Source organism: Thamnophis elegans, chromosome 4 (assembly GCF_009769535.1).
Source record: "Thamnophis elegans isolate rThaEle1 chromosome 4, rThaEle1.pri, whole genome shotgun sequence".
NCBI classification, from domain to species: domain Eukaryota; kingdom Metazoa; phylum Chordata; class Lepidosauria; order Squamata; family Colubridae; genus Thamnophis; species Thamnophis elegans.
The window spans coordinates 139,668,599-139,695,341 of NC_045544.1; the positions used below are offsets into that span (position 1 = coordinate 139,668,599).

At 46.1% G+C, this 26,743-nt stretch overlaps 3 protein-coding genes across 5 annotated transcripts in view; 1 reads left to right on the plus strand and 2 right to left on the minus strand.

Annotated features, from left to right (window-relative positions):
- LOC116507811 (transient receptor potential cation channel subfamily V member 2-like) overlaps positions 1 to 9,263 on the plus strand; it is a 36,497-nt gene extending 27,234 nt beyond the window's left edge. The window contains exons 10-14 of the mRNA XM_032216144.1: positions 2,023 to 2,089; positions 6,894 to 7,201; positions 7,697 to 7,809; positions 8,519 to 8,607; positions 9,181 to 9,263. Coding sequence (XP_032072035.1) covers positions 2,023 to 2,089; positions 6,894 to 7,201; positions 7,697 to 7,809; positions 8,519 to 8,607; positions 9,181 to 9,263 — 660 coding nt within the window. The remainder of the gene's footprint in view (positions 1 to 2,022; positions 2,090 to 6,893; positions 7,202 to 7,696; positions 7,810 to 8,518; positions 8,608 to 9,180) is intronic.
- Positions 9,264 to 9,277: 14 nt separating this feature from the next.
- Positions 9,278 to 13,296, minus strand: LOC116507812 (uncharacterized protein K02A2.6-like). The gene is made up of 3 exons (XM_032216145.1): positions 10,653 to 13,296; positions 9,646 to 10,514; positions 9,278 to 9,583 (listed from the first exon to the last, which is right to left on the minus strand). The coding sequence occupies exons 1-3, from the start codon at positions 13,294 to 13,296 to the stop codon at positions 9,278 to 9,280; spliced, it is 3,819 nt and encodes a 1,272-aa protein (XP_032072036.1).
- A 12,245-nt stretch (positions 13,297 to 25,541) lies between these two features.
- TRPV2 (transient receptor potential cation channel subfamily V member 2) overlaps positions 25,542 to 26,743 on the minus strand; it is a 34,983-nt gene continuing 33,781 nt past the window's right edge. For 2 of the 3 annotated variants that reach the window (XM_032216968.1, XM_032216967.1), the window contains exon 16: positions 25,542 to 25,890. In XM_032216968.1, the coding sequence (XP_032072859.1) occupies positions 25,781 to 25,890 (110 nt within the window). In that variant the 3' untranslated portion in view covers positions 25,542 to 25,780. The remainder of the gene's footprint in view (positions 25,891 to 26,743) is intronic. The other variant, XR_004255323.1, reaches the window with a different exon arrangement.

A 26,743-nucleotide genomic window follows, 5' to 3' on the forward strand; every position in this document is an offset into this window, starting at 1 on the left:
TTCGGAGGAGGCCCAGTCTGTGCGATCTAATCGGTCGGAGGGAGGTGATCGGCAGGAGGCGGTCTCTCAAGTACCCAGATCCACTACCATGGAGTGCTTTAAAGGTGGTCATCAGTACCCTGAAGCGCACCCGGAGATCGACAGGTAGCCAGTGCAGCTCGCGGAGGATTAGTGGTTTAGTGGTTTATTAGCATTTGTAGGCCGCCCTTTTCCCTGAGGGGACTCAGGGCGGCTCACAGAAAACCAGGGAGGGGGGAATACAACATTAAGATAACAACATATAATAAAATAATAAACAACATACATTCATCATTTGGGCGGGGCAGCGATCCTTATCCCCAAACTACTGAATAGGTAGTAAAAAATACTTTGAGAAGTGAAAAAAAGAAAGATTCCCACCATTAAACAGCACAGCTGATTGTCACAGAACCTTTCCCCCCCCCCACTTTTTAAAGCATTTTTTAGCTACCAGTTCGGGCGAATAGGCAGGAAAAAAATGCTTTAAAAAGTGTGGGGGGAGGGGAAAAGCTTCCGACACTGTGAGCGGAACCAACAACAATTGTCCCTACCGGTTCGCGCAAACCGGTAGCATTTCACCCCTCCCTGGGATGGTGGTGGCCATCTTGACTCTTATGACCACATTCCTGGCTGTCTATTCAGAAAGACATTTAGACATTTTTAGACATTTTATTAGGATTTATAGGCCGCCCTTTTCCCTGAGGGGACTCAGGGCGGCTTACAATCACAGGGAAGGGGGTGCAATATCAAAAGACAAACAATATGCGAACAGAAGAAGATAATAAAACACAACTTGCATTCAACAGTCAACACTCGGGCGGGTAAATTGGGAACCTATCCCCAGGCCTGATGGGAGAGCCAGGTCTTGAGGGCTGTGCGGAAGGTCTGGATGGTGGTGAGGGTACGGATCTCGACGGGGAGGTCGTTCCACAGGGTCGGAGCTGCAACAGAAAAGGCTCTCCTCCGTGTAGTCGCCAGTCGACATTGACTGGCAGATGGGGTTCGGAGGAGGCCCAGTCTGTGCGATCTAATCGGTCGGAGGGAGGTGATCGGCAGAAGGCGGTCTCTCAAGTACCCAGATCCACTACCATGGAGTGCTTTAAAGGTGGTCATCAGTACCCTGAAGCGCACCCGGAGATCGACAGGTAGCCAGTGCAGCTCGCGGAGGATGGGTGTAATGTGGGCGAACCGCGGTGCGCCCACTATCACTCGCGCGGCTGCATTCTGGACTAACTGCAGTCGCCGGATGCACTTCAAGGGCAACCCCATGTAGAGCCCATTGCAGTATTCCAGCCTAGAGATCACAAGGGCTCGAGTGACTGTTGCGAGAGCCTCCCGGTTTAGGTAGGGCCGCAACTGACGGACCAGGCGAACCTGGGCAAATGCCCCCCTGGTCACAGCCGACAGCTGGTGGTCAAAAGTCAGCTGTGGATCCAGGAGGACTCCTAAGTTGCGGACCCTATCTGAGGGGTATAAAATTTGACCCCCCAGCCTAAGTGTTGGAACATTGGCCAAATTGTTGGGAGGGAAACACAACAGCCACTCGGTCTTGTCCGGGTTGAGTACCAGTTTGTTAGCGCTCATCCAGTTCTTAACGGCCTCAAGACCCTGGTTCATCACGTCCACCGCTTCATTGAGTTGGCACGGGGCGGACAGATACAGTTGTGTATCGTCCGCATATTGGTGGTATTTTATCCCGTGCCTCCGAATGATCTCGCCCAGCGGTTTCATGTATATGTTAAATAGTAGGGGGGATAAGACCGAACCCTGCGGCACCCCGCACACGGCTGGCTCATGTTTAAGGGATCGTCCACTAGGAAACCAAAGTGACTGTTTTTGAGCCAGTTTTCACCTATTCTGTACTCACACCTTTGGTTTTTCCCGCCCAGGTGTAAAAGCCTTGCTTTCCTCCCCGTGAAATTTCATGATTTTGGAGAGTGCCGACTGTTAGGCGCCGAGCTTGAAAGTCAACAATCTACACATTGCTTCTCATTTTTGTTCCAGGTCATCTTGGAGGATCTATTGCATTTCCTGTTGATTTATATGGTCCTCCTAGTGGGTTTTACAACAGGTGAGTATCATGGCGAGGGGAGGCACAGGTGAGAACAGCTAAGTTAAATTAAGCCAAAGTAAGATAGGCTCCCAGATTAGGAAGTAACCAAAGACCAAAGAGAGATTCAAACGAGAAATTTTCTTGCCTCCAGAAGCTGTGGAAGAGCCGAGGTGGCGCATTTGTTAGGGTGCAGTACTGCAGGCCACTTTAGCTGACTGTGATCTGCAGTTCAGCGGTTCAAATCTCACCAGGCTCAAGGTCGACTCAGCCCTCCATCCTTCTGAGGTGGGTGAAATGAGGACCCAGACTGTGGGGGCAAGTTGCTGACTCAATTTGCTAAAAAATTTGTAAACCGCTTAGAGAGGGCTGAAAGCCCTATGAAGCGGTATATAAGTCTAATAAATAAATAAATAAATTTTAAAGAAGAGACTAGACAGCCATTTGTCTGGAATTGTCTAGGCCCTAGAGGTCTTCTTCCTTGAGCAGGGGGTTAGACTAGAAGACCTCCAAGGCCTCTTTCAGGCCTATGATTCTATGAAAGTTCCTGCTCTTAGTGTCCTTGGTTAAAACAATGGTGAAGGAGGCTTGTTTTGAACTCCAAGCCCCAGCTCTGATGCTGGCCTGGGATTTATATTAGGAAAGATTTTCTGTGGCAGGTGTACCTTATGTCAGCGTTCCAAATATCATGCAGAATTAAATCAGAGTCCAAGGCAGAGCTATCCTTAAAGTTCCAATTTAATAAGACAGACATGTTGGCATCGTGCTATGAAATCCCAATACTGGAAATGACATCAGAATCCCACCCAGTTAAAAGTTCGTGATCTTGTCCCCACACCCACAATCCATCACACAGTCCAATCTTCTTCTTCCACGCTGGCATCCACACCCAGCTGCTTCCGGTCAGGTGTGAAAGTACGGAGACAAAAGACGACCTTGGCTTCTAGTAAAGAATGAAAAACAATACATTCCACAATCCTACTCCTGTCTATTCCCCCCTCCCATCAACTATACTAATGAAACAAACATAATGAAATAAGAGAACGTGTGGCAGGCCAAAATTCTAAAAGGAATATAATTGCAGGCCTGACACTTTAATTGGGGGATGAGGAGATTTCAGTTTTGAGAAGACAGAAGGTCCATCAGGTGGAATCCATGAGGAAAATTGAGACATGGGTGGCCATAGAAATGGAATGAAGGAACGAGGGAATGAATGAATTTATGAATGAATGAGTGAATGAATGCATGCGTGAATGAGTGAAAGAGTGACTGAATGACTAAACTAGTGAATGAGTGAGTGAATAAATGAGTGAATGAACGACTGGATAAAGTGTCAGGGTTCCAAATAAGACCCCCCCAAGGAAAGAAGACTCCAAGACTTGAGTTTCCTCAAAGTTCCATTTTATTCGAGATGTTATATTGGCCCATCTGGGAAAACCTGAATCTGAAAGCTTCCAGGTTTCCTCACCTTCTTCCAGGCCTGACAGAAGGAGTGAATGAATGAGTGAACGAGTGGGATGAATGAATGAATGAGCGAAAACAAAATCAATGAATGAGTGAGTGAATGAAAGAGGATGAATGAGTGAGTGAATGAATGGGTGTATGAAAGAATGAGTTAATGAGTGGATGAATGAGTGTGAATGAATAATTGAATGAATGAGTGAATGAAAGAATGAATGAGTGAATGAATGAATAACTAAATGATTTAATGCGTGAATGAATGAATGAATGATTAAATGAATGAATGAGCGAATGAATGAATGAATAATTAAATGAATGAATGAGTGAGTGAATGAAAGAGGATGAATGAGTGAATGAATGAATAACTAAATGATTTAATGAGTGAATGAATGAATGGATGAATGATTAAATGAATGAATGAGTGAATGAATGAATAATTAAATAAATAAATAAATTAGTGAATGAGTGAGTGAGTGAGTGAGTGAATGAATGAATGGGAAGATGAATGGGTGTGAAAGAGACTGAGCAAGCTAATGAATGGATGAATGTGTGTGAATGAGTGAACAAAACGAATGGATGAAAGAGGATGAATGAGTGAATGAATGAATAACTACGATTTAATGAGTGAATGAATAAATTAATGAATAATTAAATGAATGAATGAGTGAATGAAAGAGGATGAATGAGTGAATGAATGAATAATTAAATGAATGAATGAGTGAATGAAAGGATGAATGAGTGAATGAATGAATAACTAAATGATTTAATGAGTGAATGAATGAATGAATGAATGATTAAATGAATGAGTGAATGAATGAATGAATGAATGAATAATTAAATGAATGAGTGAGTAAATGAAAGAGGATGAATGAGTGAATGAATGAATAATTAAATGAATGAATGAGTAAATGAAAGGATGAATGAATGAATGAATGAATAACTAAATGATTTAATGAGTGAATGAATGAATGAATGATTAAATGAGTGAATGAGTGAATGAATGAATAATTAAATGAATGAGTGAGTAAATGAAAGAGGATGAATGAGTGAATGAATGAATAATTAAATGAATGAATGAGTAAATGAAAGGATGAATGAGTGAATGAATGAATAACTAAATGATTTAATGAGTGAATGAATGAATGGATGAATGATGAAATGAATGAATGAATGAATAATTAAATGAAAGAGTGAGTAAATGAAAGAGGATGAATGAGTGAATGAATGAATAATTAAATGAATGAATGAGTAAATGAAAGGATGAATGAGTGAATGAATGAATAACTAAATGATTTAATGAGTGAATGAATGAATGGATGAATGATTAAATGAATGAATGAGTGAATGAATGAATAATTAAATGAATGAGTGAGTAAATGAAAGAGGATGAATGAGTGAATGAATGAATGAATGAATAATTAAATGAATGAATGAATGAATAATTAAATGAATGAATGAGTGAATGAATGAATAATTAAATGAATGAATGAGTGAGTGAGTGAGTGAATGAAAGAGGATGAATGAGTGAATGAATTAATAACTAAACGATTTAATGAGTGAATGAATGAATAATTAAATGAATAAATGAGTGAATGAATGAATAATTGAATGAATGAGTGAGTGAATGAAAGAGGATGAATGAGTGAATGAATGAATAACTAAACGATTTAATGAGTGAATGAATGAATGAATTATTAAATGAATGAATGAGTGAATGAATGAATAATTAAATGAATGAGTGAGTAAATGAAAGAGGATGAATGAGTGAATGAATGAATAACTATTTAACGAGTGAATGAATGAATGAATAATTAAATGAATGAATGAGTGAATGAATGAATAACTAAATGATTTAATGAGTGAATGAATGAATGGATGAATGATTAAATGAATGAATGAGTGAATGAATGAATAATTAAATGAATGAGTGAGTAAATGAAAGAGGATGAATGAGTGAATGAATGAATGAATGAATAATTAAATGAATGAATGAATGAATAATTAAATGAATGAATGAGTGAATGAATGAATAATTAAATGAATGACTGAATGAGTGAATGAATTAAATGAATGAATGAGTGAGTGAATGAAAGAGGATGAATGAGTGAATGAATGAATAACTAAACGATTTAATGAGTGAATGAATGAATAACTATTTAATGAGTGAATGAATGAATGAATGAATAATTAAATGAATGAATGAGTGAATGAATGAATAATTAAATGAATGAGTGAGTAAATGAAAGAGGATGAATGAGTGAATGAATGAATAACTATTTAATGAATGAATGAATGAATGAATGAATAATTAAATGAATGAATGAGTGAATGAATGAATAATTAAATGAATGAATGAGTGAGTGAATGAAAGAGGATGAATTAGTGAATGAATTAATAACTAAACGATTTAATGAGTGAATGAATGAATAATTAAATGAATGAGTGAGTAAATGAAAGAGGATGAATGAGTGAATGAATGAATAACTATTTAATGAGTGAGTGAATGAATGAATGAATAATTAAATGAATGAATGAGTGAATGAATGAATAATTGAATGAATGAGTGAATGAAAGAGGATGAATGAGTGAATGAATGAATAACTAAATGATTTAATGAGTGAATGAATGAATAATTAAATGAATGAATGAGTGAATGACAGAGGATGAATGAGTGAATGAATGAATAATTAAATGAATGAATGAGTGAGTGAATGAAAGAGGATGAATGAGTGAATGAATGAATAACTAAATGATTTAATGAGTGAATGAATGAATAATTAAATGAATGAATGAGTGAATGAAAGAGGATGAATGAGTGAATGAATGATTAACTAAATGATTTAATGAGTGAATGAATGAATAATTAAATGAATGAATGAGTGAATGAATGAGTGAACAAATGAATGGGAGGATGAATGGGTGAGCGAGTGAGTGATTGGAGGAATGAGTGTGGATAAGTGTGAATGACTGGACAAAATGAATAGATGGGCGGGTGAAGGAATCCCTGAATCAATGAGCGAAAGACTCCAGGTGAAGGACACACAAAGAATGAGCTCAGAAACCAGAGGCCACCTGTCTGCCCTTCCATACATCACACAGAATTCGCACCTGGGTTTTCTTCTCCACACTCACCAACAGCCTCAAGATGTCAAAACAGCCCTTTAGACATCCTATGCACAGACTAAGTCCAGATTTGTTGGTATCTTGATGCAAAAAAACCCCCTCAGAACAATAAGGTCAGTTGGAGAACCAACGATGCCTCCAAAGATCAACCAGCCACTTGGGGTCTCCTCCTGTCCTTCCAACTGAGAAGTTTCCCAAAAGTTTCCAGAGGAATAATTGACATTTCAATGGCTCCTTCCAGCTCTCATCTTTCTCACTGGGAGCGCTTACGTCTTGGCGCACAACGCATCTGTCCCGCTCAGCGACCACTCAAAAGACCACGGCATACATCTGGGGCCGCTTCAGACGGCTCTGCTGCTCTTCAGGTTCACCATCGGCATGGGCGACCTGGAGTACAAGGAGAACTTGAAGCACAGCTACGTCGCGATGCTGTTGGTCCTCCTCTTTGTCGTCTTGACCTACATCCTCTTGCTCAACATGCTGATTGCCCTGATGAGCGAAAGGGTCGCCAAAATCTCTGAGCACAGCAAGAGCGTCTGGCAGCTGCAGGTAAGACCCCCCCTTCCATTGGGACGGTGGCCATTTCCGGCCCAGCAGGGGCCTAAATGGAACCAGATCCAAAGAACTGTGGGGTCCTTGGTGCTCTCTGAGCTGTGTGCTAGAAGAGGGACCCCAAAGAAGAGGGAGTCAAGCTATTCTCCAAGGCACCTAAGGGCAGAACAAGAAGCAATGGGTGGAAACTAATCAAGGAGGGAAGCAACTTAGAACCCAGGAGAAATTTCCTGGCAGTCAGAACAATTAATCGGTGGACAGAAGTTGCCTCCAGAAGCTTTGAATGCTCCAACACTGGAAGTCTTTAAGAAGATGTTGGATAGCCATTTGTCTGGAACAGTATAGGGTTTCCTGCCTAGGCAGGGGGTTGGACTAGAAGACCTCCAAGGTCCCTTCCAACTCTGCTATTCTATTCTATTCTATTCTATTCTATTTCCTCCTCCCTCCACCCTCTCTTTTGTAAGCCCTGTTCACCAATTCCTCTATTTGCAGAGAGCCATCACTATTCTGGAGGTAGAGAAACACTGGACCAGATGTTGGAAAAAGCCCCAGAGGGCCAGCTGTTACCGCCCCATCGGCTCTGAGGACAACAGGTGGTTTTTTCGGTAAGATTGACCACGTGCCCAATTGAGGTACCAAATGTGTCATTTCAGAAATGGACCCTCCCGGGTTGTCTCAAGAATAAAAGGAGAGAAGAAGGAAGGAAGGAAAGGAAGGAAGGAAGGAAAGAAGGAAAGGAAGGACAGAAGGAAAGGAAGGAAGGAAAGAAGGAAGGAAGGAACGGAAGGAAGGAAGGAAGGAAGGAAAAGAAGGAAAGGAAAGAAAGGAAGGAGATTAGAAGGAAGGAAGGAAGGAAGGAAGGAAGGAAGGAAGGAAGGAAGGAAGGAAGGAAAGAAGGAAGGAAAGCAGGGAAGGAAGGTGATTACAAGGAAGAAAGGAAGGAAAAGAAGGAAGGAAAGGAAGGAGAGAAGGAAAAAGGAAGGAAAGTAGGAAAGGAAGTGAGGAAGGAGATTGGAAAGAAGGAAGGAAAGGAAGGAAGGAAAGATATTAGAAGAAAGGAAGGAAGGAAGGAAGGAAGGAAGGAAGGAAGGAAAGAAGGAAGGAAAGAGGGAAAGGAAGGAAGGAAGGAGATTAGAAGGAAGAAAGGAAGAAAAGGAAGAAAGGAAGGAAGGAAAGAAGGAAAGAAGGAAGGAAGGAAGGAAGGAAGGAAGGAAGGAAGGAAGGAAAGAAGGAAAGAAGGAAAGAAGGAAAGAAGGAAAGAAGGAAAGAAGGAAATGTCCCACTGATAGCTCTTGGGGTCTTTTTATTTTCTAGAGTCAAAGAGGTGAACTGGGAAGATTGGACTGAAAAACTGGTCCTCAAAGAAGAACCCCAGAGGACGGAGTTTCTGGAGAAGTCGTCGGGTAAGAGGGGCACCACAGTAGTGCCAAAGTGGGCATCCAACACACCTTTGCGATTTTCTAAGCCAGGGATGTCAAACTCAATTTCACTGAGGGCTGCACCAGGGTTTGACCTCGGAGGGCCGGGGGGGGGGGGAGAGGCTGGCTAGGGTGGGTGGGACACGGGACTCCTGTTGGGGGCACCTGTGGTGGCCAAGTGCTAAGGTCGATCTTCCCCAACACCCTCCCACTCATTATAATCTCCCTCCCCTCCTTCCTTCTAATCTCCTTCCTTCATTATAATCTCCCTCCCTCCTTCCTTCCTTCCTTCCTTACTAATCTCCTTCCTTCCTTCTAATCTCCTTCATTCATTCATTATAATTGGTGTGTACCAAGGACCTGTGGGTAGCCAGAAGAACTGAGGCAGAGACAGGAATAAAAGGCTAACGAGTTTATTCCCTTAAAGTACAAGCTAACACTTCAGAACCGGCTTAGATAGGAACGCGCGCTGCTCGTTTGGACAGCTCCCTATTTATACAGGAGCTGTCAAACGATCAGCCAATCGGCTGTCGAGCGCTTTCCCGCTCAAACCTCTAGTCAGCGCAAACTCAGAACACAACACTCCTCCCCCCTTAAGTTCGCGCAGGCGTAGTCCTGCAAGTAAGCTGGACGCCGCCTGATGCGGCCTGATGCCCTAGGCCCTTCTGCTTTGTTTGAAGGCTCTGGCTGTTCGACCGAGGACTCTGCATCTGAGGACGGTGATCGCCTGGGCCACCGGAGAACGCAGGATGGTGCTGGCCCACCAGGTAAGTCGCCGCTTCGGTTTGGGACTGAGGCTGCCGGATCTCGGTTGACCTCCTCGTTTCCTGGCTCTGCGTCGGTCGTCGTGCCCGTCGGGGTTGGCAGGTCGGTTGACTGCTGCTGGCTTGTTGGTGGTTGGTGCCTGCTCCGCAACTGGTCGCAATGGCGTTTCCAGACTCTGCCGTCGAGGAGCCTGACCCTGTAGGAGCAGGGCCCGGTCTGATCGGTTATTATGCCCGGTAGCCACAAGGGATGTCCTACATAATTCCGGGCATACACTGCCTCCCCCTGGCTGAAGGAACGGGGCCCTCCCCGGGAATCCAATGGGGTGGCAACGGAGTAAGTGGGGTGCAAACGGTCTAATGTTGTCCGCAACCGTCGTCCCATAAGGAGCTCAGCTGGGCTTGTGTTTGTGTCTGGCGAGGGAGTAGTATGGTGGGCGAGTAAGAAGGCGTCAATCCTTTCCTGCCAGGGAAGGTGGTCTAGTTTGGACAGAGCCTCTTTGACGGAGCGGACAGCGCGCTCCGCCGAGCCATTACTAGCGGGATGGAACGGGGAGGTGAGGGCATGTCGGATGCCTTGGGAAGCAAGGAAAGCTTCAAACTTGGCAGCTGTCAGTTGCGGTCCATTGTCGGACACCAACACATCGGGCAGGCCGTGGGTGGCAAACAAACGACGCAGGGTCGCTATCAGCGCGTCTGCAGTAGTAGTGGACATGTGGACGACCTCGAGCCATTTCGAGAAAGCATCCACAACAACAAGGAGCATGTGGCCGTGAATAGGGCCAGCAAAATCAACGTGAATGCGGGACCAGGGAGCCACCTTCGGCTCAGCTTTTGGTGGCAGCGCCTGGGCACCTTGGCATTGCGGGCAGTTGGCGACATGGTCGGCGATGCCTTGGTCTAGCTTAGGCCACCATACATAACTTCTACCTAAGGCTTTCATCCGGACAATTCCCGGGTGAGCGTGATGTAGCTGCCGCAAGACAGTAGTCCTCAGTGAGGCAGGTACGACAACCCTATGGCCCCATAGCAAACAGCCGCGCTGAACGGAGAGCTCCGCTAGGCGAGATTTAAAGGGAAGGTAAACGGTGTCTACGGGGTCTTTTGGCCACCCTCGCTTAACCCAGTCTAGCACCCGGGAAATTACCTGATCCCTTGCGGACTCCCGGGCGATGTCGGCGGCAGAGAGAGGAAGGTTGAGGTCGTCAATTAGGAAGACAGGCACGGCAGCAGCAGGGTCGTCCACGGCCTCTGGCAGGGGGCAACGGCTGAGAGCATCGGCGTGGGCGATCTGCTTCCCCGGTCTGTGTTTCAGCTGATAGTCGTAGGAGGCCAGGAAAACAAACCAGCGGGTCATGCGTGGGGAGAGAACCTGTGGGGCAGGGCGATCTCCAGCAAGCAGCCCGAGCAGGGGCTTGTGATCGGTGACAATTTGGAACGGGCGGCCGTACAAGTAATGGTGGAACCGGCGCACCCCAGCCACAATGGCAAGAGCCTCTTTATCAATTTGGGCATAGTTACGTTCAGCGGCGGAGAGTGTGCGAGAAAAATAGGCAACTGGCACCTCTGCTCCGCTGGGTAACTGGTGGCAAAGGACGGCGCCCACCCCATAGGGTGAAGCGTCACAAGCGAGCACAAGGGGCAAGTGCTCGCTGTACTGCACTAATACATCGTTGGAAACAAGCAGGTGCTTGACCGCTAAGAACGCGGAGGCTTCCCGGCGGCCCCACACCCAAGGGGCACCCGAGTCAAGGAGGCGATGCAGTGGCTCAGCGACTGTCGCCTTGTGGGGAAGGAAGACAGCGTAAAAATTAAGTAGGCCTAAAAAGGCCTGTAATTCAGCTCTGTTTTTTGGAGCAGGGGCCTCAACGATGGCTTTGGTTTTGGCAGCCGTGGGGTGGATGCCCTTGCCATCGATGAGGAACCCTAAGAATTCTATCTGGGATACCGCAACTTGGCATTTATCTCTCTTAACCTTCAGGCCCACTTTCTGGAATCTCTGGAGAACCATGCGCAAACGTGCCATGAGTTCATCCATGGAGGTGGCTGACACAAGGACGTCGTCAAAATAGGGGATGACGCCTTGCAGTCCTTGGAGCAGCCTTTCCATTAAGCTCTGGAACAGTCCCGGGGCAATGCTGACCCCAAACTGCAGTCTGCGGCAACGGAACACACCCCGGTGCGTGACAATTGTCTGTGCTTCAGCTGCTTCATCGTCCACGACCAGCTGTTGATAGGCTTGGGCGAGGTCGAGCTTCGCGAATACAGTCCCCTCGCCCAAGGTGTGCAGCAGATGTTGAACCACTGGTACTGGGTATGCGTGGGCAGGCAAGGCACGGTTGATTGAGCAGCGGTAGTCAGCACAAATCCTCACGCTGCCATCTGGTTTGATGGGTAGCACAATGGGTGTTTCCCATCTGGCATGGTCCACTGGCTCCAAAATGCCTTGAGCCACTAATTTGTCCAATTCAGCGTCTACTTTTGGTTTGAGGGCGATGGGCACCCGGCGAGGCTTCATCCGCACTGGCTGTACGGACGGGTCGAGGTTAAAGGAAACCGGCGTGCCCGTGTACTTGCCCAATTTGCCATCAAAAACGTCAGGGAACTCGTTGACCAGGCAGTCGAGTGCGTTGGAGCTGAGGTGGTGAATTCCGCTGATCTGCAGACCCAGGGACTGGAACCAGTCGAGGCCGAGAAGGCTGGGCAGCCGTCCGTCGACTACGATGAGGGGTAGGCGGCCATCAAACCCCTTGAACTGCACTCTGACTTTGCGGGTGCCAATTATTGGGATCAGGTTGCCCTGATAGTCTCTCAGTGTGAGATGGCAATCGTTTAGCTGGCGTTTAGAAAGCTGCGGCACGATGCGTTTGATGGTGCTCCACGACACTATAGATGTTGCAGAGCCGGTGTCGAGCTCCATCTCGCAGGGCTTCCCTTCAACCATGACCTTCAATTGAATTTTCCTCTGAAGTTGGTTGCACGAAAGGCCATGGTGCGAGTTGCGGAGAATGGAATGGCAGTCCACTCTCGCTTTCTTGGAGCCCTCTGTTCTGGGACGATGTGGCCGCGACCGCTCGGTCTGTGACTCGGGAAAGGACATGGGCTGTGCTGCTCGGCATACTCGGGCGATGTGACCCTTTCTGCCACAGCGCTGGCAGAGAGCTTGCCTGAATCTGCACTCAGCTCTTTCGTGGTTACCTCCGCAACCACTACATGCAGATTTAGGTCTGCTCTTCTGCCGCTGCCAGCTCTTTCTGCTCGCCTCGTCAAGGCGGTTGATGTCCTCATTATATGTTTCAGCATCGGACTCTTCGCTTTCCGAGTCTGGCTGACCGGTCACTGTGTTAAAGGCATTGGCAGGCTGCGCGGCATTGGCGGCCCGGGTCTTCGCGATGGTGGCTAGCGAAGCAGCAGCTATTTCGGAGGCCCGCACTTCATCGAAGGCTTTCTGGAATGACAAGTCTGACTTCGTTAGAAGCCTCTTCTGTAGTTTGAGGTCGCGGAGGCCACACACTAAACGGTCGAGAAGAGCTTCATCTAAGTCCCGGAACTCGCAGTGCAGGGCGGCGGATCGTAAGGCAGCAACGTAGGCACTCACGGACTCCCCCTCAGCTTGGCTTCGCTGATGGAAGGCGTGCCGGCTGGCTATCTTGGACGGGGACGGAGCATAATGGCTCTTCAGTTTGGCCATTAGCTCAGGCCACGGAACGGCCTTTATAGGGTCAGGAGCTGTCAGAGCTCTGGCTGTGTGGAAAACGTCTGAGCCACACACGGACAAGAAAAACGCGCATTTCCTCTCATCTGTCAGCTCGGTAAGGTCGTGTGCGACCAGGAAGCATTCAAATCGAGCCGTGTACGACTCCCATGTCTCGGCGCCATAGTTGAATGGCGCGAAGTTTAACGTGGCCATTCCTGTCAGAACCAACGACGTCTCGTCGCGGTATGATTAAGCGCGGTTCTAGTGACTCAGCGAGTGACTTCAGCTATCAGTGACTTCAGCTTCTCGTACCTCAGTTTGGCGATCCCATCCTCGTCGCCAGTGGTGTGTACCAAGGACCTGTGGGTAGCCAGAAGAACTGAGGCAGAGACAGGAATAAAAGGCTAACGAGTTTATTCCCTTAAAGTACAAGCTAACACTTCAGAACCGGCTTAGATAGGAACGCGCGCTGCTCGTTTGGACAGCTCCCTATTTATACAGGAGCTGTCAAACGATCAGCCAATCGGCTGTCGAGCGCTTTCCCGCTCAAACCTCTAGTCAGCGCAAACTCAGAACACAACAATAATCTCCCTCCTTCCTTCCAATTCCTTCCTTCCTTCCTTCCTTCCTTCCTTCCTTCTAATCTCCTTCCTTCCTTCATTATAATCTCGCTCCCTCCCTCCCTCCTTCCTTCCTTCCTTTCTTCCTTCTAATCTCCTTCCTTCCTTCCTTCATTATAATCTCCCTCCTTCCTTCCACTTCCTTCCTTCCTTCAATCCTCCCTCCCTCCCTTCCTCCCTTCCTCCCTCCCTCCCTTCCTTCTAATCTCCTTCCATTATAATCTCCTTCCTTCCTTCATTATAATCTCCCTTCCTTCTAATCTCCTTTCTTCCTTCTAATCTCCTTCCTTCATTCCTCCCTCCCTCCCTTCTAATCTCCTTCCATTGTAATCTCCTTCCTTCCTTCATTATAATCTCCCTTCCTTCTAATCTCCTTTCTTCCTTCTAATCTCCTTCCTTCATTCCTCCCTCCCTTCTAATCTCCTTCCATTATAATCTCCTTCCTTCATTATAATCTCCCTTCCTTCTAATCTCCTTCCTTCCTTCTAATCTCCTTCCTCATTCCTCCCTCCCTCCCTTCTAATCTCCTTCCTTCATTATAATCTCCCTTCCTTCTAATCTCCTTCCTTCCTTCTAATCTCCTTCCTTCATTCCTCCCTCCCTCCCTTCTAATCTCCTTCCATTATAATCTCCTTCCTTCATTATAATCTCCCTCCCTTCTAATTTCCTTCCTTCCTTCATTATAATCTCCCTCCCTTCTAATCTCCTTCCTTCCTTCATTCCTCCCTCCCTCACTTCTAATCTCCCTCCCTTCTAATCTCCTTCCTTCCTTCATTATAATCTCCCTTCCTTCTAATCTCCTTCCTTCCTTCTAATCTCCTTCCTTCATTCCTCCCTCCCTCACTTCTAATCTCCTTCCATTGTAATCTCCTTCCTTCCTTCATTATAATCTCCCTCCCTTCTAATCTCCTTCCTTCCTTCATTATAATCTCCCTTCTAATCTCCTTTCTTCCTTCTAGTCTCCTTCCTTCATTCATTCCTCCTTCCCTCCCCTCGTTCTAATCTCCTTCCATTATAATCTCCTTCCTTCCTTCATTATAATCTCCCTTCCTTCTTTCTAATCTCCTTCCTTCATTCCTCCCTCCCTCCCTTCTAATCTCCTTCCATTGTAATCTCCTTCCTTCCTTCATTATAATCTCCCTCCCTTCTAATCTCCTTCCTTCTAATCTCCTTCCTTTATTCATTCCTCCCTCCCTCACTTCTAATCTCCTTCCATTATAATCTCCCTCCTTCCTTCATTATAACCTCCCTCCCTCCCTTCTAATCTCCTTCCTTCTTTCATTATAATCTCCCTCCTTCCTTCTTTCCCTTCTAATCTCCTTCCTTCCTTCCTCCATTCCTCTCTCCCTTCCTTCTAATCTTCTTCATTATAATCTTCTTCCCTTCTAATCTCCTTCCTTCCTTCCTTCCTTCTAATCTCCTTCTTTCCTTCCTCCATTCCTCCCTCCCTCTCTCCCTTCCTTCTAATCTCCTTCCTTCCTTCTAATCTCCCTTCCTTCATTATAATCTCTTTCCTTCCTTTTCTTCTCTTTCCTTCCCTCTTCATTCACCTTTCTTCTTCCTTACCCTCTTTCCTTATTTTTCCTTCTTTCCTTCCTTCTCATCTTTCCTTTTTTTTTCTTTGTCTTTCCTCTTTCCCTCTCTCCTTTCCTGTCCCTCCTTGCATGCTCAAATGTGAAAAGGGGAAACGTTTGTTTTTAGCTTGTTCAGATAGCCCTCGGCCGGGGGAAACGGAGCCCCGGGAGTGCCACACACAGCCCTCCCGAGCGCCATTTTTGCTAGCACAGGTCCTTCGCTGTTTCCAGGCTGGCTCCGTGGGCCAGATCTAAGTACCCCATAGGCCGGATCCGGCCCCCAGGCCTTGAGTTTCACACCCCTGTTCTGTTGCAGAAAATGGCAGGCTTTAGACTTCTCAGGATACAGGAAAAGTTTATTTGGCAGCCAGGTTCAGAAAGCGAGCCCATGGCTTAGCATTGCAAGTTCTGAACAACCTTCATTAGAGCCGAGGTGGCGCATTGGTTAGAGTGCAGTATTGCAGGCCACTTCAGCTGACTGCTATCTGCAGTTTGGCGGTTCTAATCTCGCCGGCTCAAGGTTGACGCAGCCTTCCATCCTTCCAAGGTGGGTGAAATGAGGACCCGGACTATGGGGGCGTTATGCTGACTCTGTAAACCGCTTAGAGAGGGCTGAAAGCCGTGGGCAGCAGCTGCCAAAAAAGCCAACACAGTTCTAGGCTGCATCAACAGAGGGAGAGAATCAAGATCAGGTGAAGGGTTGATACCACTTTATAAGGTCTTGGTAAAAGCCACACTTGGAATATTTGCATCCAGTTTTGGTCACCACGATGTAGAAAAGATGCGGAGACTCTGGAAAGAGGGCAGAGAAGAATGCAGTGAGACATGAAGCAGATTGGGGAAACCGCTTCACAACCTCATGGCGCAACATAGGAGAACAAAGCCAATCGGGATGACATTCGGCCCTTCCATCTGTGTTTGAAAGACAAAAGCCATTGAAGACAGCAAAGTCCACATTTTGGACAGAGAGGACTGCTAGTTTCAAAGGGAGGGGGGGTCAAAGAAGTCATCTAGGTCCGAATTAAACAGCCCTCTCTCAACAGAGGGGGGGGGGATATGACGTCATGTCTAGGCTAACTAAGAGAAGGACTGGGGGAGGGGGGTGGCATGATCCCATTGTTCCAATATTTGAGGGGCTGCCCCAAGGAAGAGGAAGTCAACTTACTTTCCAAGGCACCTGAAGGCAGGAGAAGAAGGAATGGATGGAAACTAATCAAGGAAAGAAGCAATCTGGAACTAAGGAGGAATTTCCTGACAGTCAGAGCAATTAATCAGTGGAACGGAAGTTGCCTCCAGAAGTTGTGAATGCCCCAACACTGGAAGTCTTTAAGGAGAGATTGGACAGCCCTTTGTCTGAAATAGTATCGGTCTCCTGCTTGTGCAGGGGGCTGGACTAGAGGACCTCTAAGATCTTTTCCAACCCTGTTATTCTGCTATGATTATTTTGTCTTGGTGAACATAGCCTTCTGTCCGCCAGCAGATGGCAGTGTTGCTCCATCGAACTCAAAACATTGGTGGAATTCTAGATTAATTTAGCAGCTCCTTTTCCAACCAGGTAGTCCTCGATTTATGACCAAACACTTCGTGGCCAGAATTACAACAGACCAATCTTGGGGCTAATTACAAGCCAGTTCCAAAGTTCTGACGGTCGCTTCCCCCAAACTTTGGGTGCATGACCATTGGCCGTTTCCAGCGATCATATGGCCGTGATTTATGAAGGTTTGCTTAATGACCATGGTGTTCTCTTAACAACGGCCACAGAAATGGTCCTAAAATCAACAGATCTGTTTTACAACCGTCGTGGAGAGATTCCATTATGGTCAGAAGGCGAGGATTACCTGCAGACATTTTAGGGAGCTCCAGATCGGAAGCTCCGATGCTGCATCTTCCCGAAATGTTCTATACCAGTAGTCCTCAACTTACGACCACAACGGAGCCTCAAATTTCTGTTGCTAAACGAGACAGTTGTAGAGTGAATTTTGCCCCATTTTCCCAACCTTCCTTCCCACTGCCGTTAAGTGAAATACTGCAGTTGCCAAGTTAGTACCACGGTTATTAAGTGAATCCGGCTTCCCCAGAACTCTTGCTGGTCAAAAGGTCGCAAAATTGGGGTCACGTGACACACACCCCCCGGGGGACACTGCGACCGTCATAAATGCGAGTCAGTTGCCAAGCGTCCGAATTTTGACCACTTGACCATGGGAATGCTGAAAATGGTTGCGATTGTGAAAACTGGTCAGAAGTTGCTTTTTTCCACTGGCATTCAAACTTTCGAACGGTCCCTAAATGAACGGTCGTAAGTCAAGGACGGCTTGCGAAGCGCCGCTTGGCGTGGGAACTTGTGTTAATCACTTGTTTCTTGACTTCCCCTGTTACTCCAGTGTCGAAATTATGGAAGTGGGTGTCCCAAGCCATCTCCCGCTCACCTCCCTCGGAGGAGCTGGAGGAGGAAGAGGAGGAGAAAGAGGAAGAGGAGGAGGAAGAGAGGGTGCCGATGAAGAACTTCGAGCCGTAGGAAGAGAGGGATTGCCAGGCCAGAAGGACAAGAGAACGGACTCCCATGGAGGGAGACTTTTGTGGGGGTCTCAATTAAAGCAACGCAGAAGTTCTCGGGGAATGAAAGGCGGCTTCTCTGGAGAGCTTAGTCGAATCCGATTGTCAGCCTCTGCTTCGGTTACTTGCTATCGGCTGCCATAGAAACGGGGAGGGAGGGAGGGGCATGGTATTTGGGGATGGGAAATAAATGGGAGGTGATAGGGAAAAGGGAGTTTTCTTCTCGCCGTCTTCTGAGCATGCTGGTGGACGGTGTTTGGACCTGGTCAAGGTCAACCGTCCTGCATACTAAGGTGATGATGCCTTTGGGAGATGCAACCCACCTGACACCTAAGGGAGTGGCAGATTGGAGACTGGGCTGGGGTGGTTGGAGGGAGGGGGCTGGGCTATCATATACGATATGTAACTTGTTCTCGCCTTTCTGGCTCAGATCTTGCTTTTCTTCCGTTGCTCTCTTTTCATAAGCAGTAAAAGTATTTTAATTCCACAAACGAGGGAATTAGGAGTTTTCTTTTTTGGTTATTGATGGAGGCACGCCTGGCACAGATCTTCTTCCTTTCTTCCTCCTTTTTATTTCTCCCTCCTCCTCCTCCTCTCTCTTCTTCCCCTCCAACTCCTCCTCCTTCCTTTCTTCTCCCCCCTCCTCCTCCTCTTCCTTTCCTTCCAACTCCTCCTCCTTCCCTTCTTCTTCCTCTCCAACTCCTCTTCCTCCTTCTCCAACTCCTCTTCCTTCTTCTCCAACTCCTCCTTCCACTCCAACTCCTCCTCCTTCCTTTCTTCTTCCTCCCTCCCCCTCCTCTTCCTTGCCCTCCAACTCCTCCTCCTTCCTTTATTCTCCTCCCTCCTCCTCCTCTTCCTTTCCGTCCAACTCCTCCTCCTTCCCTTCTTCTTCCTCTCCAACTCCTCTTCCTCCTTCTCCAACTCCTCTTCCTCCTTCTCCAACTCCTCCTCCCCCTCCAACTCCTCCTCCTTTCCTTCTTCTTCCCCTCCAACTCCTCCCCCAACCCTCCTTCTCCTCCATCTCGTCCATCTTCTCCTCCTTTTCTCGTCCTCTCCTCCATCTTCTTCCTCTTCCTCCTACTACCTACTTCCTCTTCCTCAAGCCCAGTCAGCTGGTGCTTCTCCTCCTCCCTTCTCTTCCTCTGCAAGCCCAGTCAAGTTGTTGTCCTCCTCCTCCTCCTCCTCCTCCTCCTCCTCCTCCTCCTTCCTCTTTCTCAATGTGTGTTGGTTGGTGGATGGCTTTGTTTGCGATAGAGATGGGTTAAGGTTGAATTTTGTTCGAGAAAATAACGTTCCATCGTATATGCGTTGGTTTTGATGCTTGGCATCCTTCCCAGAGCCGTCGCTGTTGAGAGGAGCCGCACTTTAAATTTAAAATAAAATAAAGATGGGCAGGACAAGAACTGACGGAATCTAATTAAGGACAGAAGCAACCTAGAACTAAAGGAGAAATTTCCTGACAGTGAGGACAATGAACCAGTAGAACGAAATTGCCTCCAGAAGTTGTGGTTGGTGCAACACTGGAAGTTTTTAAGAAGAGATTGGACCACCATTAGTCTGGAATGGTATATAGGGTTTCCTCCCTGAGCAAAGGGTTGGACTAGAAGACCTCCAAAGTCCCTTCCAGCTTCATTCTGATTGATTCTATTCTCTATTCTATTCTGTTCCATTTTGTTCTGTTCTATTCTATTTAATTCTCCATTCCATTATTTAAATCTTATTCTATTCTATTCTTCTACTCTATTTCTATTTCTTTTCTATTCTAATTCTTTTCTTTCTTCTTCTATATTCTGTATTTTAATTCTATTCTCTATTCCATTCCATTCCATTCTATTCTTCTACTCTATTTCTATTTCTTTTCTAATTCTTTTCTATATTCTGTATTCTAATTCTATTCTCTATTCTATTCCATTCCATTCTATTCTTCTACTCTATTTCTATTCTAATTCTTTTCTTTTCTATATTCTGTATTCTAATTCTATTCTCTATTCTATTCTTCTACTCTATTTCTATTTCTTTTCTATTCTAATTTTCTTTCTTCTTCTATATGCTGTATTTTAATTCTATTCTCTATTCTATTCCATTCCATTCTATTCTTCTACTCTATTTCTATTTCTTTTCTAATTCTTTTCTATATTCTGTATTCTAATTCTATTCTCTATTTCTATTCCATTCCATTCTATTCTTAGATTTGCTGCTCTGGGCAGTTTCGACTGTGCAGCTGTTGGGACTTTTTGGATTTTGCCATGCGATTCTCAGTTCTGGCTTTGCAATACTGTGATACACTTGACCTCTATCTTGGCTGACCAATCTTTTTGAATTGCCACTTTGAACCTGCTGTTTCCAGCCTTGGCAGTTTTAAGGTCCGTGACTTCAACCCCAAGAATACCTTTCACCCTGGCCTGGCTGATAAGGAGTCAAGCTCTGTAGCTCAATGGTTAACACATCTGCCTAAGAGGCAATAGAGCACAGGTTCAATTCCCAGCAAGGGTATGGCTAGCTGATGAGAGCTAAATAGCTTGGAATAGATCTATACTAGTCTCCCTTTATTTATTTATCAGCACAAATATAACAAATGTAACAAAAAGGCAACAGTAAAAAAATATTGGGTTTCTGTCTGGATGGTCTCTTGTGATGAGCCGAAGGACAGAGAATGGAAGTGTGATCTTCCTCCCATATTTGGGCATACCAGGGGTTGTGACTTTAAATATAGATAGATGATAGATAGATAGATAGATAGATAGATAGATAGATAGATAGATACACACACACATATATATCCTAATTAAGGGTTCCCTCCCATATTTGGGCATACCAGGGGCTTTGACATAACACTTAATCATTTCCTTGGCTCAGCTGATAAGGGAGGAGAGCTTGTGGCTTAGAGGCTAATATGACTGCCTACTATGTAAAAACAGCCCAGGTTTCAATCCCAGTAAGGGTATTAAAGTAAAGGGTTAACATAAAATGTAAACTTAAGCCGGACAAGAATGCCCTGAGCCTTATCCATTCCACAGGGGATTGAATACCTTATCTACCTGACTCGGTCTAGGCAGAAAATTGGTAAGATTCTATCTTTATAAGGCAATCAAGATATTCTGTCACTACGGTTAATGTGTACAAGGCTTATGTGACACGGGAAGAATGTGTATTTAGGAGAAAGATCAATATTCTGCCTGATAAAGTATAAAAACCTGTAAAACTAAAAAAGCCTATATATATATATACCTTAGTAGCTAATACAACTGCCTAATATGTAATACAGCCCATGTTCGAATCCCAGTAAGGGTATGGCTAGCTGATGAGAGCTAAATAGCTTGAAATAGATCTATACTAGTCTCCCTTTATTTATTTATCAGCACAAATGCAACACAAATGTAACAAGGCAACATAAAAAAAAAATGGCTTTCTGCCTGGATGGCTCCCAGAGTGAGCTGATAGACAGAAAAGGGAAGCAGTGTGCTCCCTCCCATATTTGGACATACCAGGGGTTGTGACACAATACATACCTATTTCCCTGGCTTAGCTGATAAAAGAGAGCCTGTGACTTAGTGGCTAATACAACTGCCTGATATGTAATACACCCCAGGTTTGATTCCCAGTAAGGGTAGGGCTAGCTGATGAGAGCTAAATAGCTTAAAATAGATCTATACTAGTCTCCCTTTATTTATTTATCAGGCAATATATATATGGGTTGTGATATATATGCTTTTTAATTGCCCCAAGTTTGTTGTATATTTTTATATTTTTTCTTTAAAGAAATGTGGATGTGTTCTGACCCCCCCTCGTCCCACACCAACACGCACTCCGAGCCAAAGATAAGTTACGGCATTTAATTAAGAGACAGACAGGTCCTTGGCAGCAAACCCACACAGACAAGCTTGGGCAGCAATCCAGCACAGATAAGCCGTGGCAGCAATCCAGTTTGCCAAGCTCACAATAATGTTCTCCGACATTAGTCCTTGCGTTGACTTCTGCACAAGCAGTCCTTTTATAGTCTGGAGAGGAGCCTAATGACCACCAGCTGAGTGCAATTACCTCCTGTACTTGTTCCTGACGCCTAGTAGCTCTTCGATGGCGTGCATCCTGGTACAACTCACTGTTGGCGTCCGGATCACTCTCCCTTGTCTCCTCCCCACTGGTCCAAGGCTCAGGCGCCTCCTGGTGGCCAACCAGCCTCTCTGCGCCCTGCTCGGAGTCGGAACCCTGTCCAGGGTCCTCCATATCCTCCAGAGCCGACTCATAGGGCCCCTTGCTGTCGGAGTCTGGTGGCAGCTCCAACGGCTCCTGCTGGGCCACAACAGGATGTATATAATGCAGGATAGAAAGAGAGTACAACTGTATAAAGGGAATCCTTGACTTACAACCATTCATTTGGTGACAGTTCAAATTTACAACGGCACTGAAAAAAGAGACTTAGGTCCGTTCTTCACACTCACGGCCGCTGCAGCATCCGAGTGGTCACGTGATCAAGATTCAGACGCTTGGCAACTGACTTGTATTTGTGACGGTGGCAATGTCCCTTTATTTTTTTGCATCCGTCTGACGAGCAAGGTCAACGAGGCAGCCAGGTTCACTTAACAACCATGTCACTAACTTAACAGTTGCAAACAGTCGTTGTCTCCGACTGGCCAAACCTGGTTTTCGCAGGCACTGGAGCGCCGCAAAATGGCCTGAAAATGGCCATTTTTGGCCCCCAAAAGGCCAAAACCCAGGCCGCTTTTGGACCATTGTCAGGCCTTTTGTCTGAGTCGTAACGTCGAATGGTCACTAAATGAACTGTTGTAAGTGAAGGGCAATGATCCTTAAAGCCTGAGCTGGTCTACATTACATACAAAGGAAGGATTAGCCTTCACAGAAACTCACCACATGGTATCTGGAAACTCAAACTTGGACCCATGGGAGTCTGACAAGGCATCAGAATACATTTCTGACACAGGAACAGGAAACAGAGAGGTGGGGCCGAACAAGAGTATAAAGCCAGGAACTTTCAGGCCCTTCCTCTTCTCCTTCACCCAACATTGAAGCACGGGATCCCCCTTTTCCGTTCAGGAGCTCAAGCCACGGGATCCTGTCCACCATTAAACCATAGGAGCCGAGGTGGCACAGTGGTTAGGGTGCAGTACTGCAGGCTACTTCAGCTGACTGTTATCTGCAGTTCAGCGGTTCTAATCTCACCGGCTCAAGGTTGACTCAGCCTTCCATCCTTCCGAGGTGGGTGAAATGAGGACCCAGACTGTGGGGGGCGATAGGCTGACTCTGTAAACCACTTAGAGAGAGCTGAAAGCCTATGAAGCGGTATATAAGTCTAACTGCTATTGCTATATTTCCAAGAGCCTCCATGTCTCCAGTGTCTTTTCCCCCCACTTGGAGCTGAACCCAGAAGGACGTTTCTTCCAACACCCCAAATTTTGAGTTTAGTGTATAAACATCTGAGTCACAAGTAGAAGAAGAATAGAAGAAGAAGAATAAAGCTGCAAGGGACTTTGGAGGTCTTCTAGTCCAGCCCCTTCCTCAAGCAGGACAAGTTGAGTGTTCAGCCTCTTCTAAAAAGCCTCCAGTCCTTTACGGCTAACCCTGAGTACACAAACTGCACTCCCTAAAGTAGTTTGCATCTGAGTTTTCGTTCCTTCCTATCACTCTTTTCCTGTAGGAAGTTAGCACCCAACCCCTCTCCTAGGAAAATGAGATATTTTAGGGAATTAAAAAAAGGGAAGAATATTTCCCTTAAAAGGGAGGCAGAAAATCATCTCCCCCCTCCCCCACCTTTGTCAATGGGCCATTAAGGCCTGGGCCAGTCTATTCTACATAACAAAGATCCACCTCCTTCAGGCAGAGCCATAGGAGGAATTGCCCAAAGCCCATCTCCCCATCTCCCAACATGGCCCCTGGGAAGATTACATCACCCAGCAAGGCTCAACCAAGACTCAGGACAGCCTAGAGAGTTGCCCCTGCATGGCCCCATGGGAGTCTGACAACCAATCAGAATGCAAGCTCAAGATCCAAGGCCAGAGAGGGCTTAAAACCAGGGACTTTCAACATCTCGGTCTCTCTTTTCTTCTTCACCCAACATCTGGAAGAACGGGATCCCCCTTTTTCATTCAGGAGCTCAAGCCATGTGATCCTGTCCACCATTAAACCATCTTTCCAAATAGCCACCATTGTTTCCAGTTTTCCCCACTTGGAGCTGAACCTAGTTGTCTCGGGGTTTATGCTTGGGGTTTGGTCCAAAAGATCCCAAGGCCTTGGTCACCCTCCCTTTCCATTTGAGTTTAGAGTCCTTCTGAGAAGTTGAGCCAGTCCTTTTCCAACTACGTCTTTCCCGGATCTTGGGAGAGGCATCCCAAGCCCTTCTTGGAGATAATAATGCAGGCCCAGGAAGTCACAACTTCACTTGGGGGCAACAAGCCTTCAGCCAGGGGCTCATTTCGAGGAGGAGGAGATGAGGGAGGGGAGGGAGGGGGAGGGGGAACAAGAAGAGGAGGACAAGAAGGAGGAAAGGGGGAGGGAGAGGGGGAGAAGGAGAAGGGGGAAGGAGAAAGAGAGGGTATGGAAGGGGATTGGGAGGAGATGGGGAAGGAGTGGGAGAGGGAATGGGAGGAAGAAGAAGAAGAAGAAGGAGAAGGAGAAGAAGAAGAAGAGGAGGAAGAAGAAGAAAGAAGAAGAAGAAGAAGAAGAAGAAGAGAAGAAGAAGAAGAATTGATGAAGAAGAAGGAAAATAGATGATGAAGAAGAATTGACGAAGAAGAAGAATTGAAGGAGAAGAGAAGATTTGAAGAGGAGAAGTGAAGAAGGAGGAGGTGAAGAAGACAACAACAACTAACAGTACTACTACTAGTAGTAGTAGTACTATAGTAGTAGTAGTATTAGTTAAGAAAGCAGAAGAAGAAGAAGAAGAAGAATTGAAGGAGAAGAAGAAGAATTGAAGGAGAAGAAGAATTGAAGAGGAAGAAGAATTGAAGAAGGAGGAGTGAAGAAGAACAACAACAACTAACACTACTACTACTAGTAGTAGTAGTACGTAGTAGTAGTAGTAGTAGTAGTAGTAGTACTAGTAGTAGTACTACTAGTATAGTAGTACTACTAGTAGTAGTAGTAGTAGAAGAAGAAGAAGAAGAAAAGAAGAAGAAGGAGAAGAGAAGAATTGAAGGAGAAGAAGAAGAATTGAAGAGGAAGAAGAATTGAAGGAGGAGGAGAAGGTGAAGAAGAACAACAACAACTATAGTAGCAGTAGTAGTAGTAGCAGTAGTAGTAGTAGTAGTAGTAGAAGAAGAAGAAGAAGAATTGAAGAAGAAGAAGGAAATAGATGATGAAGAAGATTGACGAAGAAGAAGAATTGGAAGGAGAAGAAGATTTGAAGAGGAGAAGAATTGAAGAAGGAGGAGGTTAAGAATAACAACAACAACTAACATTAGTACTACTACTAGTAGTACTAGTATTAGTACTTACTACTAGTAGTAGTAGTAGAAGAAGAAGAAGAAGAAGAAGAAGAAGAAGAAGAAGAAGAAGAAGAAGAAGAAGAAGAAGAATTGGAGAGAGAAGAAGAATTGATAAAGAAGAATAATTGAAGGAGAAGGAGAAGAATAATTGAAGAGGAAGAAGAAGAATGTGAGAAGAAAAAGAACAACCACTATAGTAGTAGTAGTAGTAGTAGTGGAGGAGGAGGAGGAGGAGGAGGAGGAGGAGGAGAAGGAGGAGGAGGAGGAGAAGGAGGAGGAGGAGGAGGAGGAGAAGAAGAAGAAGAAGTGCTAAACATCTGGCTTTTCCTCTCAGACAACCTATGAGCTGCATAAATGGAGGTGGGGCCGAATCCTTCCCAAAGGCACCAAATCCCACCCTCTCTTTTCCCTGGAGAGCAGAGTTGAGGTGGGTCCTTTCGTGGCTGAGACACCCCTCTGTCTGTCCCTCCTTCCTTGGGGACCGGGGGGGGGGAGCGCGATTCCTCTCCTCCTAGGGTCTCAAGTTATGCAGCGACACCCTTTCTTCCTGCTCTTCCTCTTCCTCCACCAGTGAAGAGAAGCGCGACTTTGCCCGAGCCAACCAGTCCCGTAGTTTCGACTCTGGAGTAACAGAGAAATCAAGAAACCAGCGATTAGCACAAGTTCCCACAATTAAGCACGGTTTTACAGGCGGTCCTCGACTTACGACCGTTCGTTTAGTGACCCTTCCAAGTTACAGCGGCAATGATAAAGAGTGACGTCTCCCCTTTGTTCACACTTACACAGGTTGAGGCATCTGTGATCAAAATTCGGACGGGTAGCAACTGACTCATATTTATGATGGTTACTGTCAACCTCCATCTTCCCTGAGTCTTTACGCCCCTCACCCCCAGTCTCGGGTCAGTACTGGGGCTCAGGACCCCGGACAGCACCCCGAATTTTATTTTAATGGAAATTCGGGATAATGTCAGGGTTCCAAATAGCATCCAACAGTAAATCAGAGTCCGAAGCAAAGGATTCCTCAAAGTTCCAATTTATCGTGTTGGCACATCTGGGGAAACCCGAATCTGAAAGCCTCCCGGTTTTCCCCACCCAGTTGAAAGTTCAAGTTCTTGCCCCCACGCCCACAAGCCCATCCCCCGGTCCAATCATCCACTGCCACGCTGGCAGCTTCCAGCCATCCAGTTCCAGTCAGGTGCAGAGGTGCAGAGACAAAGAATGACCTTGGCTTTCTAGAAAGAATGTTGTTATGGCTACCTATCATCTAACTCTGTACAATCCTCCCTCACATTTTCCCACAATAGAAAATGCCAAGTAGAAGAATAGAAAGTGTGGCAGGCCAGAGATCCAAAAGAAAAGATGGCTGCAGGCCTGGCAGTTACAGAGTCCCAGACCGAGGTGGTATTCAGCCGGTTCGGACTCGTTTGCCCGAACCGGTAGCGGGAATCGCGCCCCGGCTCTATACTGTCCTATT